At 28.3% G+C, this 18,502-nt stretch overlaps 1 protein-coding gene across 1 annotated transcript in view; it reads right to left on the bottom strand.

Moving 5' to 3' along the window:
* The window catches only part of LOC107445659 (chitin deacetylase 7), a 33,144-nt gene extending 21,176 nt beyond the window's left edge, over window positions 1-11,968 (bottom strand). The window contains exon 1 of the mRNA XM_016060106.4: window positions 11,791-11,968. Coding sequence (XP_015915592.1) covers window positions 11,791-11,842 — 52 coding nt within the window. The 5' untranslated portion in view covers window positions 11,843-11,968. The remainder of the gene's footprint in view (window positions 1-11,790) is intronic.
* Between the last annotated feature and the right edge of the window lie 6,534 nt (window positions 11,969-18,502).

Genomic DNA, 18,502 nt, shown 5'->3' with positions numbered 1-18,502 from the left:
GGAAGAAAATAAAAAAAGAAAGGTACGAAGTATATTAATGCATGGTAAATTAAATAAAATTATTACTAAAAGTAAACTAATTGCTAAACGATTTGTTAATCATTTAGCAATTTACAGTCATCGAAAGTTTTCATGGAAGAATTGTGAAAAAATGCGATAATTACACTTCCAAACATACGACTGACTCGTAATTTCATATGGTAGTCATAAACAATAGGAAAAAAATGTGTTTTTGAACACGATTGTCAAATCAAACATATAAGGCAACGTGTGGAAATGCAGGGCATTGGAATGCATGGTTAACAGCCAAGCTGTTTCTCATTAACAACGATTATGAATATTTTTCTCCAAGTTGAGTTTATCAACTGCGCCGCTTAAGTTAAATGACATATCTTTTTAAAAATAAAATGCGGTATAATTCTTTTTTTTTTCTTAAATAGAATTACAAACTAAAATCTTTAAAAAAAAGTTTTTTTGTTGTTTTTGATTAACATAATATAAATCGCAATAAACCTAATTTGCATAAACAAATTTACATTCAACTCCCTCCATTGAAAAATAGATAAAAATATCATTTGCTCAAAAAGGAAGCTCTTAAATTGTACAAAAGAACAAAATTCAAACGCGAAATTAGGACTTAAAGGAGATGTTATGCTTTCTTACACATGTCAACTTCTACTACGAAACAATAGCGAATGTTAACTTTAATCTTAAGTGCGTTGACATTTTCCTTTTTTACGCACTGATGACTATAACGATACACGAAACAACTGAAAAGAACAATATGAGTTAAATTTTTTTTAAAAAGTAATTCACTAAAAAAACAAATTTTTTATTAACCCTTTGCCAGTGTCGCCCGAACAAAGAATATATACAGTGGAGCATCGTTTATACGACGATCACTTATACGACGTTTACATTTATACGACGTTTTAGTGTGGTCCTAAATCATTCCTATTCATTTTAATGTAAAAATATATCGTTTATACGACGCACAGAATCGGTTATACGTCGGTTTTTAGATTTTGTTCACGTTTATTTAATTTTTTATTTTTACTTGTGTATTTTAAAACAGGGCGGAATTTGCCAACATGAATGATACAGAAAAGGGTGTCAACAAGAATGCTTGGATGTCGACCGCAATTTTTACTAGATGACTGAAAAAACTTGACAATGTTATGAAGAAGGAAAAACGAAAAATTTTGCTATTCATCGACCAATGTCCAGCGCACCCATCGATACTAATTATTTCGGAAAATGTAAAAGCTCCCTTTTTTCCTGCAAATTGCACAAGTGCGCTTCAGCCATTAGATTTGGCAGTGATTGGAAATCTAAAATTGCATCATAGAAAACAGTAAGTTCAACTCGCTATTCAAAGCATTGTAGAGACTAATAGCAGGAACTGCAATTTTTCTTCTTTGGTTATTTGTTTGTTTTGCTTTGTCTAATTTAGAAATTTATGTAAATCAACACGTTAAACATTAAAATTAACTGAAAACAGAGTTAGTTTCAGTTTTAGAAGTTAAAATCGATTATACGATGTTATCGTTTATACGACGTTTTTCGGTGGTCCCTTCGGCGTCGTATAAACGATTCTCCACTGTATATATTCTTTGGCCCGAATCCAGTTCGGGCGACTTCAACGTGCAGTATTTGTGACGCCCGAACAGATTTCGGGCATGAGAAAAATTAACGTTTCCATTTTGTGAAGCCCGAGCTGGTTCGTTTCTACTTGAGGATATTTAATTCACTATTTGTCTAATAGATGGTATTAGTGGTCCTAGTTTTTCCCCGATTACGACTTAAGTCGAAGGCAAAGAGTCCGATATGGGCTTATGTGCAACACCGTGCTTTGGGATATACCAGACTGTAAAAGATTTGTAAAGTTTATGCATTGAAAATCATATTGTTGTGTTTTTATATTATATTATACTAGTTATATTATATTTATCTTCAAAATTTTGTTTAATTTGCTCTAATTGAATAAGATGTGTGTGTAACCCATTATTTTTCTATGTGCATGTAAAAATTATAAATACAGTAGTTATTGCATTTAAAATTTACCAGTGCGTTACCGGTGTAGTGTAGCCAGTCTGGCAACATTAATTCAACAAATGTTACAAACCGCTAGAAATTTTAAACTAATTGCTTTCGAACGTTTAGCAATTACTATTATTTAAATAATAAAGAACTAAAGTATGAGTTTCACTTAGAATGTCCTGTCTGACTAAAATTTTCAATCGAAACTTATTGTTCCAGAAAGAGTTAAAAGTTTTCCCATTAGAGGGCCGGAAGAAAGTGACGCTTAATATGAAGTTTTGAATCATTTACATGTAGTGGTGTGGAAAATTTACAAAATAATCAATCATTAAAGCATAAACTCAGCTACCACTAAAATTCCCCCCCCCCCCAAAAAAAAAAACATAGAAAGTTGGCAGCCCTGCAGTTCTGCGGTCAGACAGTTTTTAAAAGGTTGGCATTCCATTTTGGTGCAATTTTAAGTTTTAATCAAAATTAATCTAAATTTTGCCCACATTTCCCAACTCCATATTAAATGTTATTTACACTAAATTCAGTGGCGCGACAGAGCCACTGAATTTAGTGTAAGAGAGCCAAGACCTATGAGCCATAGAGAGCCAAGACCTACTGTGCCCATCTAAGTTTTCTTGACCTTGGGTTTTGGGGTACAGGAGTAGATGTTCCGGTTTGGTGGTCAACCGAACGCGAAACCCCAGTATTTAGTCTCCAAACACGGTTGGCACTCATTTTATCGCTCCACTGAAGGGGTGAAAGGCGGGGTCACTCTTGCCCTGCCAGAGGATCGAACCCAGGATCTGCGGCACGAGAGCGCTAAGCGCTACTACACAGCCACCGGGCGTATTAATATCCACTTGCAAAAATTACATACATAAATTGAATAAATGCATAAATCGTCAAAAAACGCATATTTTGGCAACTATGGCTTTTAGACTGGCCCTTCAATTCGAAACTCCCTCCCTATGAGAATGACATAGGAATCATTTGTTGACATTCATTTCTTTTGGCAATTATTCAAAGGCATTCTTCTTTTGATGGGGAAAACGAAATGCATGCTTAAATTTTTCTGTGGCATGTACATCAAATAAAATCTATTTTCGAATTCAGAATTTGATAAAAAGAAAAAGAGTTTTCTTCTTTTTTGATAAAAATTTTTTTCCGCCTTTGAGATAGTTATGATTTTTACATTTAGGACAGATTTGTTGGAAAAATGTCACTTTGTATATCAGACAGAAACACTTTAAAGAAAACAACAATGTACAGAATATCGGGTGAGTGTGTAATGGGCAATGGCATATTAGCCTTAAAGAAAACAGCAATGTACAGAATATCGGGTGAGTGTGTAATGGGCAATGACAATGGCATATTAGCCTTAAAGAAAACAACAATGTACAGAACATCGGGTGAGTGTGTAATGGGCAATGGCATATTAGCCTTAAAGCAGTGGCGTGCCAGCCGGGGGGGCAGAGGGGGCAGTCGCCCCCTCTGAAATTTTAGTGAGGGGGCAAACAATATATTTCGCCCCTCCTAAAATTTAAACATTCGAGAAAATAAAATCAAGTAAAATTCCGAGTAAAAAATAGTCAAAAAGTAAAATTTTAGAAAAAAGTAACTTTTTAGTTGAACTTTGTAGCTATTTCCAAGTAAAAAACCTAATTTTCCTCTGAAATTAAAGTAAGAGGTTATAATAAATATGAAGGCAAGAAATAAATTAGGTAAAATTGGTAATTTTAGGAAAAAACAATTTATTTTCTTTTCAATTTTGAAGCTATTTTTCAAAAAGAAAACCTTATTGTCTTCTGAAATTTAATAAAAGAGCCTATATTGCGTTTCGCCCCTTCTGAAATTTAGACATTCACAAAAATAAAGTTAATTTAAATTAGTAAACTTAAAGGAAGAAAAAAACTTTTTTCAACTTTGAAGCGATTTTCTAAGCAAAAAACTTTATTTAATTCTGAAATTTAAATGAAGGGTGAGTAATGTACTTCGCCCCTCTTGAAATTTTGCCATTCGTGATTATAACGTCAAGTTAAATTGATAACTTTAGAATAAAATAACCATTTCTTTTTCAACTTTAAGGTTATTTTCGAAATCAAAAATTACTTATTTTACAGTGAATTTAAATTGAGGGGGCGAATAACGTGCTTCGCCCCTTCTGAAATTTAGCCATTCTTGAAAACATAGTTAAGTTCAATTGGTAATTTCAGAAGACGAAAAAGAACTTTTTCTCAACTTTGAAGTTTTTATAAAAGAAATGTAAGGAAAAAAAAAATTTCTTTTGAAATTCAATTGAGGGGGCGAATAGTGTGCTTCGCCCCTTCAAAAATTTAGCCATTCGTGAAAATAAAATTAAGTTGGTAATTTGGAAGGAAAAAAAAAAACATTTTTTTTGTCTTAAATTTAATTGAAGAGGCGAATAGTGTACTTAGCCCTTTATAAAATTTAGATATTCGTGAGAATGAAGTCAAGTTCAATTGGTAACTTTAAAAAAAAAGATCCATTTCTTTTTCTACTTTAAAGGTATTTTCGAAATTAAAAACTTTATTTTACTGTGAATTGAAATTGAGGGGGCGAATAATGTGCTTCACCCCTTCTGAAATTTTGCCATTCGTGAAAATAAAGTTAAGTTAAATTGGCAATTTTAGAAAGAAAAAAAAGAACCCTTTTTCAACTTTAGTTTTTTTTTTTTTTTAAGCACTTTTTTCTTCTGAAGTTTAATTGAGTGATATTTAGACATAAGACCCCTTTTGATATTTAGACATTCATGAGAATGAAGTCAAGTTAAATTGATAACTTTAGGAAAAAAGCACTATTTTTTCCCCTTTAAAGCTATTTTTTAAGAAAAAACTTTATTTACCTCTGAAATTTAATTGAAGGGTGAAAAATGTGCTTCGCCCCTTCTGAAATTTAGCCATTCGTGAAAATAATGTCAAGTTAAATTGATAACTTTAGAAAAAAAGCCCTATTTTTTTTTCTACTTTAAAGTTATTTTCGAAATCAAAAACTTTATTTTACTGGGAATTTAAATTAAGGGAGCGAAAAATGTGCTTCGCCTCTTCTGAAATTTAGCCTTTCGTGAAAATAAAGTTAAATTGGTAATTTTAGAAAAAAAAATTTCAACTTTAAAGTTTTTTTTTTAAACATTTTTTTCCTCTGAAATTTAATTGAGGGGGCGAATAGTGTTCTTAGCCACTTCTGAAATTCGTGAGAATGAAGTCAAGTTAAATTGGTAACTTTTGAAGAAAAGTACTGTTTTTTTTTCTACTTTAAAGCTATTTTTGAAATTAAAACTTTTATTTTCCTCTGAAATTTAATTAAAAGGCGAATAATTTGCTTTGCCCTTATTGAAATTTAAACATTCGTGAAAATAAAATTAAGTTAAATTGGTAATTTCAGAAAGAAAAAAAAGCTGTCTAAAAAACTTTCTTAAGACAAAGACTTTTTTTTTCACGTATAACTTTCAATATAATTAAAATAAAATCTCATCCCAACTTCATCTCTTTTGCCCTTCCCTGGCGGAAAGAGTAATAAAATGCAACCTTCACTGATAAAAATTGGTTTCAAAGCCACCCCTGACTTTCAACAATTTCCTTTCCACCCACTTTGGCATATAATTCTGGTGGCCAAACCCCCCACAAAGACAGTTATTTGACTCCTCAAAAACAGCCACCTCATGTTACACACTGTGGGTAAAAGTACTTTGCTTCTTAAATTTTCATTTTTATAGCCTTTTGCTCCTTTGTCCTCTTTTTAAAATGTCAGATATCCACAGAAACATATCTTATTTGGATATCTCTTCGTAAATCGTCTCAAACAAGCAATTATCTAGATTTTCTGAGAAAACAGGTGTTTTAAGCTTTTAAGGGATCTAAACTGGGCAGAACTTGCTGACATTTTCTCTGGTCTGGTCTTTTTGTGATGAGACATTTCTTAGACTAAGGTAAATAAACGCTCTCTGTTAATTTTTTTTTTAGCTCTTTTAATTACATAATTTAAGTTATCAATTTCAAAAGAAAGCATATTTTTTTATTTTGTTTAATTGTTTTAAATTATTTGGTAGTTTTTTTTTTTGCTGTTGTTGTTGTCGTTATTTTTTTTACATCAATTTGATAAATTAAATAACAAGGAAACGTAAAATAGATATCGAAGGAGGTAAGCAAATGTTTTAATTTCATTAAATTATTTAATGCTTTAATAATTATGCATTTATGTACTATTTGAATTGTTTCAGATAGTTGTTCGTATATCAAATACATTTAAATAGAACATTAGTTCATGATTTTACCATTTGTTGTTGGTGTATGGATTAGTTTATGTTACGAATTTAATTTTTTTTAACTGTGAAATAATATTTTCAATTCTTTTTACTTTTAAAAACTTTGTTTTTATTCGAAAATGAAATTCAACCTTTAATTTTTTAAGAAAATCCTAGTCAATAAAAATATAATAAATAAAGTACCTTCAAATATAAAATTTGTTTTCGTATTTTCGATTATTCTTTCATCTTTTAGGAGGTACATTTTAATATCGGTTCCTTAAGATCATCAATGTCTTTATTTTATTGAAATTAATTTTCTTCTGCTCTTTTGTCACAAAAGTGATATTCATTGCAGATAAATATACTAAAAATAAATAAATAAAAATGATCGAAAAACTATTGATTCTAAAAACAGGAAAATAACACGATTGAGAATGCATCATATCAGCTCTGAAAGGTGTTTTTCTTTTTCCTTTTCCTAATTTTTTAAATTTACTATTTTATTTTTATCTTATATGATAACTATTATTATATTATGCATATCATATGATTACGTAGAGCAGAACTCTAACACCAAATCTGTTATTCATTTACTCTCTCTCTCTCTCATGTGAAATAAACCAATTAAAAAAAAAAACATTATACACCAACAATAATTTGTATAAATAAGGATAATTCGCTTAAAGAATGATAATTTTTATTTTAATACAAACAATTTAACTACCATTTTTATTTTTAACAATAAAAATGTTAAAAAATTATTCTTTAAAAAAGGTTCATTAAAAATTTTTATAATATTTTATTATTCTCAGTAATAAAAACTTTAATTAAACAAAAAACTTATTTTTAAAAATGGGGCAATATTGGAGGGGAAAACACATTCCGTAACATTGGAGGGGAAAATATTATCAGCGTAATTTTTGTAGTCTTTTTTTTTTTTTAATCATAATTTCATAGGATGCTAAAATTGTGTTAATTAACTTTGTGAAAGCTTTTTTCATGAATATTTCTTCTGAATTTAAAGTATTAATTTTCAAAAATTTTAATGCTGAAATTATAAATGCTGTTGATGGAGATTAAAAAATTAATGCGATCAATACTATTGTAATTCATCATTTCTTAAAAATGTGAATATTTCTCTTTATCAATTTAATATTTTTATTTTCCGTTTTAAACATGACAATTACGACTTAAATCCAGATAAATTAAACTGGAACAATATGAGAAAAATACTACACATAAAACTACTTAAATTTCATTTATTTTTCCGCATTTTGTGTTATATTATATGTTATATATGTATTATGTGTTATATATGTTATATATATGTTATTGTGTTATATTTTTGTTTATTTTATTTTTCTCTTTAAAAATCCGAAGCAAATAAAATTCATTGTCAAGACAAGCCATTAAAAAGAATTTTTTATTTAGGAAAAAAGCTGTATAACCTTTTTCTTTGGTATTATATTTGCTTTGGAATTTCAAATAAATAAAGAGTTCCCTGTCATGATTGTTTACTCATATATGACGTCGCGAATATATATATTTACATGCCTTTCTGATCAGAAGTTTCAATAGGCAAATTATTCAAAAAAGAATCTTCTTTAAAATATAGCCATACTTTTAGATCCCTGTACACACTGGAGTAACGTAACTTTATTTTTAGCTCGATGGTAATTATATAACTGCTGAATATTTTTTTATAGTGGCTTTTTAAAAGGAGAGCATATGTGATACATAAAACCGTAAAATTCCATCAAATTTCTATAAAACGTGTTGAAAATTTTTAATTTGAAATCAATAAGTAATTTCATTTTTTATAGCTATATATTAAACAGATTCAAGAAGTTTTATGAAATTGACACTTCATGACTTGCATTATAATTAGCTTGTTGACTAGGGATACTTTATTTAAGACTTTTTATGATTACTTTATTTATTTAATTTTAAGTTATGAGCTTCCATTGCCCATAAGTGATATATGCGCCAGTTTTATAAACTTAATTTATACAACAATACAGATATTTACTAAAATTGCCTGAAAAATTAAGTTTAAAAATAATAATAAAGTAATAACTTAGTTAATTAAATTAGCTCCAACTGTTATTATTCTTTTTTCAATTTTACAATATCATTTAATCTAATACGTCATATGGTAACCATATTATATATAGACAGAGCTATACTTTCTTCAAAGCTTGCATTTTATATTAAATCCATTTTTTGATTTTATAAAACCTTCGAAATACAATTTTCAGTGTCTGACCTGTTAATTCCATCATACCTGTCTTTCTGTATACCGGATAATAATAATAATCTGAATCAAAATATTTTGGTTTTATTTGATGGCCTGTAGCCTTAATAGCTTTGTTTAAAAAAATTTTCTTTGATAGACAATATCAATGAAACTTTGGCGTTAAGATTGTTGTTGTTATAAGATTGTTGTTTCATCAATTAACATAAATAACGCACGTCGCATGTCGTTTTTATCATCAGCTCTCAAATTCATTTTATCCAATTTTTAAAGTTCTATAACTAATTTTTTTTTCGTTTAGTTTGCGTAACATAATAAAACTATAACCTATAGTTCAATTAAAAATTAAAAATTAACTTCAGAAATTTTTTTAGAACTTTGAAATTTATGTACAAAAAAAAGTTATTTCTTATAAAATAATTTCAGAAAGCTAAAAATATGCAAAAATGAATATAGAAGTATGCACCAAAGAAAAAAATGGCCAAGTATGCACCAAAGAAAAAATACTTTCTATATTTAGTCATGTATTATTGAAATGCTTTTTCCGAACATTTTAATTTTCAAACTTCGTAGTTTACTTTGATTATTTGTCAGTTATTTTTAAAAATAATTTTTTTTCCGATTTTTATTTTCTCTATAATAATTTCTATTCCTCTGTCCTTGTTATTTTTCAAACATTTTTAAGCTAAATGGGAATTTTTGTGATTAATTTTGTGACCAGTAACTCTTTATTCTCATTAATAAAATAATAAGTCTTAATAAAAACTATGTTATAATACAACAAATTTTTAATAAGTACAGCAAATTTTTCAGATTTAGTCTTTGTTTAGTTGTAGTAATTTTTTTAGATTTCATTTTTATCAGATTTTTGCTTTTACGCTTATGTTAATGATATTTTTGTTAATTGTTTTCTCTATATTTTGTCAGAACATTTTAAATTCTTTAAATATATTTCATTCAATTTATACTTGAAAATTTTTAAATATTTTAAAAGTATATAACATAATTTCCCAATATCATTTGGTCTTTCGAAAGATTCTTTTAAATTTCCATTAGTCTTTTTCGCTCTCCAATTTTGTTTCGAATAGCTATAATTCAAAAAATAATATTGCATTGTTAAGTTAGAAAAGCACGTAGCCTCTAATATACAATAAAATGTTTGGTTATAATTTTATAATGTGTTTAGATTATACTTCTGTAAATAAGAAACATATTTAAATATGGCGAGCTGGAAATTAATTCCTTCATTTGTTTTAATTCTTTCATCCCTAGTCCTTTATCATGAAAACTTAATATGATAAAGTTAATTCTACTTCATTAAATTACTGCATATTTATATGTTTAAAATTGTATTTTTTTTCTTTGTATACATTTTAAGCTTTACCTTGGAATTAACCAGAAAAATCAGAAGACTTGTTAAAATTCAAAGTCATTTTAAAATAAGATTTAATTTTAGAAATCAATCTCTTTTACTCCTTCATTTATTTTAATGTTTTTATACCATGTGCTTATCATTAAAATTATGATAAAGTTAATTTTCCATTTTTTTGTAAACTGAAAAATCTATGCTAGAATCTATGCTAGATCTATGCAATCTATGCTAGAATCAAAATTTAAATAACAAGTTATTTTTAATTCAATATGTTTTTGAGGAGCGAAAAACCATTCTATGTCATTATGATTAAAATGTATCGACAAAATGTATTGCTCAGCATTAACAAGTTTAAAGGAGTAAAATTGCAAAATTCATTAATTAAATTTTTTACATTTTAATACACTTTTTTTCTTTTTAATTAGTTTTGGATTGATAAATCATTTTTTGTTAACTAAATTGGTGTGGATGTAATAGTTAAATCATCGTCGTCATAAATAACGGAAATAGTTTAGATAATTACAATTAGACAAATTACAATATTAAAATAATACAACTAACTTTAAAATATTAAATCAAGCAAAGCTTATGACTTTCCATTGGCTCGCCCCCCCAGTCAAAAAAAAGTTGGCACGCCTATGCCTTAAAGAAAACAACAATGTACAGAATATCGGGTGAGTGTGTAATGGGCAATGACAATGGCATATTAGCCTTAAAGAAAACAACAATGTACAGAACATCGGGTGAGTGTGTAATGGGCAATGGCATATTAGCCTTAAAGAAAACAACAATGTACAGAATATCGGGTGAGTGTGTAATGGGCAATGACAATGGCATATTAGCCTTAAAACAACAGCATTGTTGAGAATACTTGGCAACTGTTAACTAGATGATGACCTTTTCTACCAAAAAAGTAACAGAGTGGAGTAGAGAATACGCAACAAACGTTGACAAAAATTGACAATAGCCCATACATTCTTGCCAGGTTATTATCCAAGCTCATTCTGCTAATATTAAAAGCTTTTTTTTTAAAAAAAATTGGTAAATATGACAAAAAATGGGCTTTAATTACAGTACCCGGTGTGCACATTCTTGGTACCCATATGCCCGGTATTTTCTACAGTATTTTATCTTTACAATGCTAACAACCGGAAATCTCAGATCCCTACAATATTTAAAGTAGAAGTGAAATAACTGATTGTGAGAATTTTATTTGCTTAATATTGACAGGACTTAAAAACTTAATTTCGCATTTATCAAGTCTTAGTTATTTGTTTAAATTGTTTATAAATGGTAATTGTCAAAATCATTGTAAATCGAATTTATTAAATTAAAATACTAATTATATATATATATATATATATATATATATATATATATATATATATATATATATATATATATATATATATATATATATATATATATATATATATATATATATATATATATATATATATATATATATATATATATATATATATATATATATATATATATATATATATATATATATATATATATATATACACATCGTAAAAACGAGAGAAGTGGCATGCTTGTATTTATATATACATACGCAATTAAGCATGTTGCAGTGTTTTAAATTGCTTACAAAATTTTAAAAACATATGCTCATTTTGATTATTGATTTGATTTACAAATTTATTATTACTTTAAATACTGTGAGAACTTCCGGGCAGGGAGCTTTATAATATATAAATGCTAACCAAAAAAATAAATAAAAATATAGCTAGAAAATTTAGTTAAACAATTAATTAACCTTTTTTTTCTCTTTGAAACATCTTAATATTTTTATAAGCGCTTTAATAATAATTATAAATGAAAATGTCTTTAACAGTGACTCACCTTGAGAAATCAAAGCGGCAGCTAAGAGGACAAGGTATAAGCACCCTGTCATTTTTTGTCTATTTCAGACAAAGTTCTGCTATAATCTGTATATTAACTCTTCGCTTTCTAAAAACCATAAGACAGAGAGAGACAACCAGAATGTTACTAAACCTGATTGCAAATGCCCGACGGCAACTTTTCTGTTTTATCCTGCTGACACAGAAATTATGCTCGGATAAGAAAGTTGTTCCTCCTTCGAACAATTGATGAATTTTTATTGAAACGAAGACGAAGAAGAAGAAAAAAAAATTCTGTTTGTTTGAGGTCGTCGAGTTGCATTTATTAAGAAAGTGGTTTGATGATGTGTGTGATAGTCCTTTTGTGAAGTTTTCATTTGGGCAGAACGGATCAGGTCAGCAGTTTGAAGTTAGGTTCACGGTATAAAAGATTCTAACCAATGATTTTGTTGTGAGGTGACGGATGGTTACCTGGAATTCGTTTAGGTTTAATGGTTTTATGATTATGCTCTCCTCCTATCTGTAGCGATGCGGTATTTAAGTTGCAGCCGTAATATTTAAAAGAAGAGGTGAATGATATGTTTACCATTGTCAGCTGTCATTTGAGAGTAGATTTTACTAAATTTTTCTTAACTCGTGTCGGTAAGGCAAAAATCTTGCAATCAAAATTTCGACAGCTTTCTAACTGACTAGAGTGTCTAGAGTTTTCAAATCTCATTTCGTTCTTAGCAGTGGTGAACCGTTTTAGCGGCAGGGCTGGCTTTAGCCAGAAGCGCCAGTTCGAGTTGGGGTGAATAAATTACTTCTGCAACGTGGCAAAAAAAATTTTTGTCCAAAAGTAATAAATAATAAAAAAATAATAAATAAATAAATAATAAATAAATAAAATGATAATCACATTAATAATGGTGAGAGATGAATAGTTTTTAATCTTTTCCTTCCAAAATTAATAAATTTTTCTCTTCATTAGTGACCTTCATTTATCAAGTAAAAGATTCTTTTGGAACGGCTAAGGATTTTTCCCACTTGTTATTCCCCTAGCCTAAAACACAAATCAAGGCCTATAGTCTGTCTACGGTAAGAACTCCCCCACCCCCACCGCAAAGTCTGAGGCTGTCTGCTGCTAGGAAACAAGAATATAGTTTGTCTAAAATAAGAACTCCCCAGAACTAGTGTGAATGCATTTTCAGTAAATCCTTTGTACACACATTAGCTCTTTCCACCTACTTTCTGACGGCATCAAGATACTACTTTTGAAATAAAAATGATGGCGCCATCTACCAATTTCATATTTAAATATATACTTTAATTTAACATTTCTAATAAGTTCTAAATTGAACGGATATTTTTAAAAATATTATTTTTAATACTTTGATTGCAATTTTTAAAGCGTAATTAATTTTATATAGCCTCAGAAATATTTTTTCATATTTTTTCTTGTATTTTAAGCAGAAATAGGGAGAAAAAAATTCAAAATTTAATCAAGCGAGGAGCTAAATAAATAAATCCAATTTTAATTATGTGGAATGATGTAATATTATATAATTTACTTAAAATTCAGATTTTATTAAAATTTTGTAGAATTATTTAATTACATAACAAAAACTAACTATAGACTTATAAATGCTTATTTTAACTTGCGTCTTTATTTTCATTGAGCGATATTAGATTTTACGTTTCTGTTTATTGACTATACTTAAATAGTCATTGTCTACAGTTTAAACTTTATTTTATTTCTTACATTTATTTTCATTTGATCGATTATTTTTCTGCTTATTGATTAATTATGACTATTCTTAAAGAAAAAAACAGTCATGAAATTTAATCTGTTTCTTATATCTATTTAAATTTAATCTTAAAATTATAATCTAGTTCTTACATCTATATTTATTTGATAGATTATGTTTCTATTTATTGATTAATCAGGAAAAAAAATCTTAAAAAAATATTTATAATTTATTCTGTAAAATTTAATCTATTTCTTATAAATAATTGGGAAAAAAAAAGCATTTACCATGTTTAATTTTACAAAACAATTGTGATTTGTAAATTTACTAAACGTTTGTGAAAATATTTAATTATATGTTAGAATAAATATAAGTGAAAATTCTAAAAAATTCACCAATACCATGAACACCAATGTTCGTAGGGAGGCAAGAGTGGAAAGTTTTTATTAATTTATCAAAATACCATGTTTAATTTATTTTTCAACTCTATAGAATTTTTTAAACAATAATTTGGACTTTTACCTGCATTACAAAGCTGTTCAGTTTTTCTATAACATTTTGTTAAGGGGGTTGGCTTGGTTTACGCTAGTCCCACAACACAACGAATTTGGAAGCTTATTATGTATTCGCTTAAGACAATTCAGAAAGGTATGGTTAAAGCTAAAGTTAATTAAAATCTAAGTCTTATTAAAGATTTAATATCAACATATTTTAATAAAATTATTAATTAAAATAGAGCATTAACCACACAGAGAAAAACAGTTTGAGAGCAAATCAGTAAACTATTATTCAATTTGATTTATTTAAAAGTAGAAAACCAATTTTAAGTTGAATCAATTTAAATAATATTATTTTTAAATTGATGATAAAATGGTCAGAATGGGCTACACACAGAGTGCATAGCTTAGCCATATTTCCCTTTCCCTCACTGGAGCATTGTAAACAATTGGCAAAAACGATGACGGGACCGTTTGCGGTTGTTCTGTCTTAGTTTAATGTATGACAAAAAATAAATATGTATAAAAAACTTTATTTCATTCACTAATTCATCTGTCTCGAATTATATTCTTTTTTCTCTTTTTTTTTTCGCCGTATGCCTGTTCAGGTTTTGGTTGTGCGATTGTTCCTGTTTTTCAGTGGCGCCATCTATGGCCAGGAATTCGACTTCTACCACGCCATTCACACAATCGCAACCCGTTTATAGGGCGGGTCACATTCACACACAAAGGAGAAAGGACATAGAACACACACAGAGAGAGAACGAAACATCCATGCCTTGCCCGGGATTCGAACCCAGGACCTTTCTGATGCAGGGACAGTTCCCTGCCCCCTACACAGGCCAATCGGTATTATATTCTTTTGATTTGCTTGATAAAACAACTCCTTTAATTTTTCTTTAAACCTTTAAAAAGTAGATTAATATAAAGGTTTCGTGCTAAATTTTTTAACTGAGATTAAAACTACCTTTTGTAAATGTATATTATTCTGTAAAATAATTATAAGATAGAAAATAAATGACATCAAGTGTGTCATATTTGTAACAAATTCACATTCCTTCCAATGGCATATCCACACTAACCCCACTGCCGTGTGTCTACACTAGCCCTACGAAGACATCTGTTTGCTTAGGTCTAATGCCAATGCTGGTTATCTGAAACTATACATAGCAAAAGTTAGTACCAAATTAAGTAAAAAAAACGTTTAATTTATAACATATTATGACCTTTTTTTTATTCTGAAAATAAAATACGTTAATAAAAGAGTAAAGAGAAAATTAGAAAGTTAATTTTGCACTTTAAAAACCTTTCTTACAAATTTCTACTAAAATATTCGCAAAGTGAAACCATTCATCTTCACATGAAAGTGAACATCGATCATACCAATGTACAAGATCTCACTGAAAATTTTTTTGTATATATATATATATATATATATATATATATATATATATATATATATATATATATATATATATATATATACAAAAAATCCAAACACCAAGAGAAAAGTTATTGTAGAGCAGGGTTTCTTAACCTGTGGTTCATGGACCCCTTAGGGGTCCATGGGTCATATTTTTGGGGGTACGCCGACCACTTTTAAGACGATTGGATCAATAATATTTAAATAACATTGATCTTTTTTTTTCTTCTAAAAGGTGAAAATGCATACATATTTGAAACTAGGTGATTGAGATATCCCAAATTCAGTGCGGACCCTCTAATATCCCTGTCATATTTTTAACATTCTCCACCAACCGGCTTTCAGTTTGCACCATCAGGGGCAACCCCCTGATTACGTCCGATTTGCTATTTTTATAACCCTCTATCGACCCCTAATTTTTATGAGCCGTCCCTTTGCTCTTTCTTCTTAGATATCCCAGCAATCCTCCACAACATGAGGAAAAGAACATTCGCAAACCATATAAAAATGTAACATTTTTAAAAACACAAAGTAGCCTTCAAATTTTATTTCAATTGAAAATAAAGTAAAGTAAAAATAATTGATGGTTTTTGCAATAAATTTTTTTACAGGGGGTGGTCTGTGACTTCTTAAAAAATTTTTAAAGGGGTCCATTATATCAAAAAGGTTAAGAAACACTGTTGTAGAGCAATAAAATTTCGGTAATGCGATTGTCTGAGTAACTTATTAAAATTTCAAGATGACAGATTGATGCAATTAAGAGAAAAGCCTTTTCCGATGCAATGGATATCGCTTTTGTATACTGTACAGTCCGCAAAAAAAAAAAAACGAATCACCCTGAATAACTTTCGTTCTAATGATCGGATTTTCACGAACTAAGTGTCAATCTTAATGGTTCCTGGGGGTGACCTCAAATATGCTAATTAATTAGTGCTAACTATTAATTAAGTTACGAAATCAGACACAAAAACGTACTTTCTCTGAATAAACATGCATTTTTTTTACATATTTGGATTTCTTATCTTCAAAATATAGGGGGTAGCCGCAATCTGGGAAATGTGGTCCCCATAGTTTGGTCAGGAGAGCGATTCAAAGTTCATACCCCTTAATGTTAATTTCGCTTTTTGCGTTTTCAGTCATATTTTCAAAACTAATGAAGCAATTCAAAAAACAATTGCACCCACTCATAAAACTCATTTACCCAAAGCTAATTTCATGCAAAAAATAATTTTTAATAATTATTTATTATTTTTTATTATTTAATTAAAGTGAGGATGAAAAAATATTGAATTATAAGGTATGAATTTTTTTACACCATATTAATCTACATATTTTTCAGTTGTAAAATCTAAAGTTTCAACCGTTTTTATTTATTAGAAGCTGAGAAAAATTAAAATTAATTATTTTTAAAAAAATAATTTGGCGACAATAAAGGCTAACTGATTGGGGCGATTAATATTAAAATGTGATAAACTTGGGAGGAACTTGACTTCGCGCGCGTAGCGTAAAATTTCATTCATATTTTTTTCGCTAATAATCGTTTGCTAATCTTTTTATTTTTATTTCTTTCACACTATAAAATACGATGTTTCTTTTTTAATCATTTAATAATTTATTTCCAATTTAGTAAAGAATTTTGAATAAAAAACACTTTATTCAACAAATGTCTAGTTTTAAGAAAGCGTGCTTCTGATAGAATATGATTATACACCAGATTGTGCTTATTTACTGTGATTATTTTTTATTTTTCTTATTTTGTTTTTCAATAACTGATACAATTTCAATAACATACATACGTATGCATAGATTTGGAATAATATATTTATCAATTTCTTGAATATATATTTTATAAATATTAATAAAAATACGTAGTTAACATTTTTAAGCATCTCTCACAACATCGCAAATTTCTCAACATCTTATAGGGTAAACTAAACAATGAAAGAACACTTAAGCTTAGCTTGCCTTTAAAAAAAATTAATAAAAATTTCAAAATTTGTAATTTTAGCTAAATGATGGTGTCGACATATTTGTTATTAAATGCAAATTATGTAAAAAAAAAGTTAGATAACTTACATAGTATTGTTTTAAGCTTTTGGTGGTTTAAATAATAAGTAGTAAGATGACCAAGTGAAGGAACAGTTCTTACCAGTGAATAAACACTAAATTTTCCAGTGAATGAACACTTAATTTTGAGAATGTTTGATGCTCGTTAGGAATCCATAGGCCACACAAATGTCTAAAAACAAGATTTTTCTTGGAATTACGACATATAACCATAGTTAATGTGGAAAATATTACTTTTTTTTTCAGTCATGGAATGGAAAGTAAAATATGTTTGAATACATAATTTTAAAAAAATGTTTTTCATTTTTTTCTCACAGTTTAATAGTCCGTTCTAAATTATGAATGTTTATCATTGTGTAATCCGATGATGTTTTTATTATTATTATAATTCGATCATTTTTTTGTTTACTATTTTCCCCATATTTTTTAAACTTTTTTTTTTTAGATCTGTTTAAGTATTTTTTTTTCTCTTCGTCATGAGTAATTTATTTCTTTTTCTTTTGATTTAACCTTCCTCTTTTTTCCAAATTTTGGGCCAATGTAAATGTATCGCCGAAATTTCTTTTGATTTTCCAGTTCCATTGCCAGAATTCCTCACTGGATAATAAATGAGAAAAAGGAGTTTCGAAGTTTGAGTAAAACCCATCCCTCATTGACTTATATCTAGTAGTTACTTATAAAACCAATTGTTTTTGCAACTAACAATGCCTCAAGAGGACTTATCTCAAAATCAGTTTTCAAGATACTTTCATTATTAATGTTAGTTGTCTCAGCTTCAGAGCCAAAATTTTATTATACAATTGTTCTTTTTGAAATAAATTCTTCAATAATGAAAAAAGCACAGGCTATTGGATATTTGGGAGATTAAACTTTTCTGTCAATGTTCCTTTAAAAATTTGCACCATAACTTGTGAGATTTCCTTCTCAAGCTTCTGAAGAAATAGCGCATCGTTACTCTCAAAGCATGTGTTTTGTTGATAAGTTGTCTTGCTCATTAAC

The sequence above is a fragment of the Parasteatoda tepidariorum genome, chromosome 4, assembly GCF_982258835.1.
Source record: "Parasteatoda tepidariorum strain Cologne lab strain chromosome 4, Ptep-v5.0, whole genome shotgun sequence".
In the NCBI taxonomy this organism is placed as follows: domain Eukaryota; kingdom Metazoa; phylum Arthropoda; class Arachnida; order Araneae; family Theridiidae; genus Parasteatoda; species Parasteatoda tepidariorum.
This window is presented reverse-complemented; position numbering and strand designations above follow the sequence as displayed.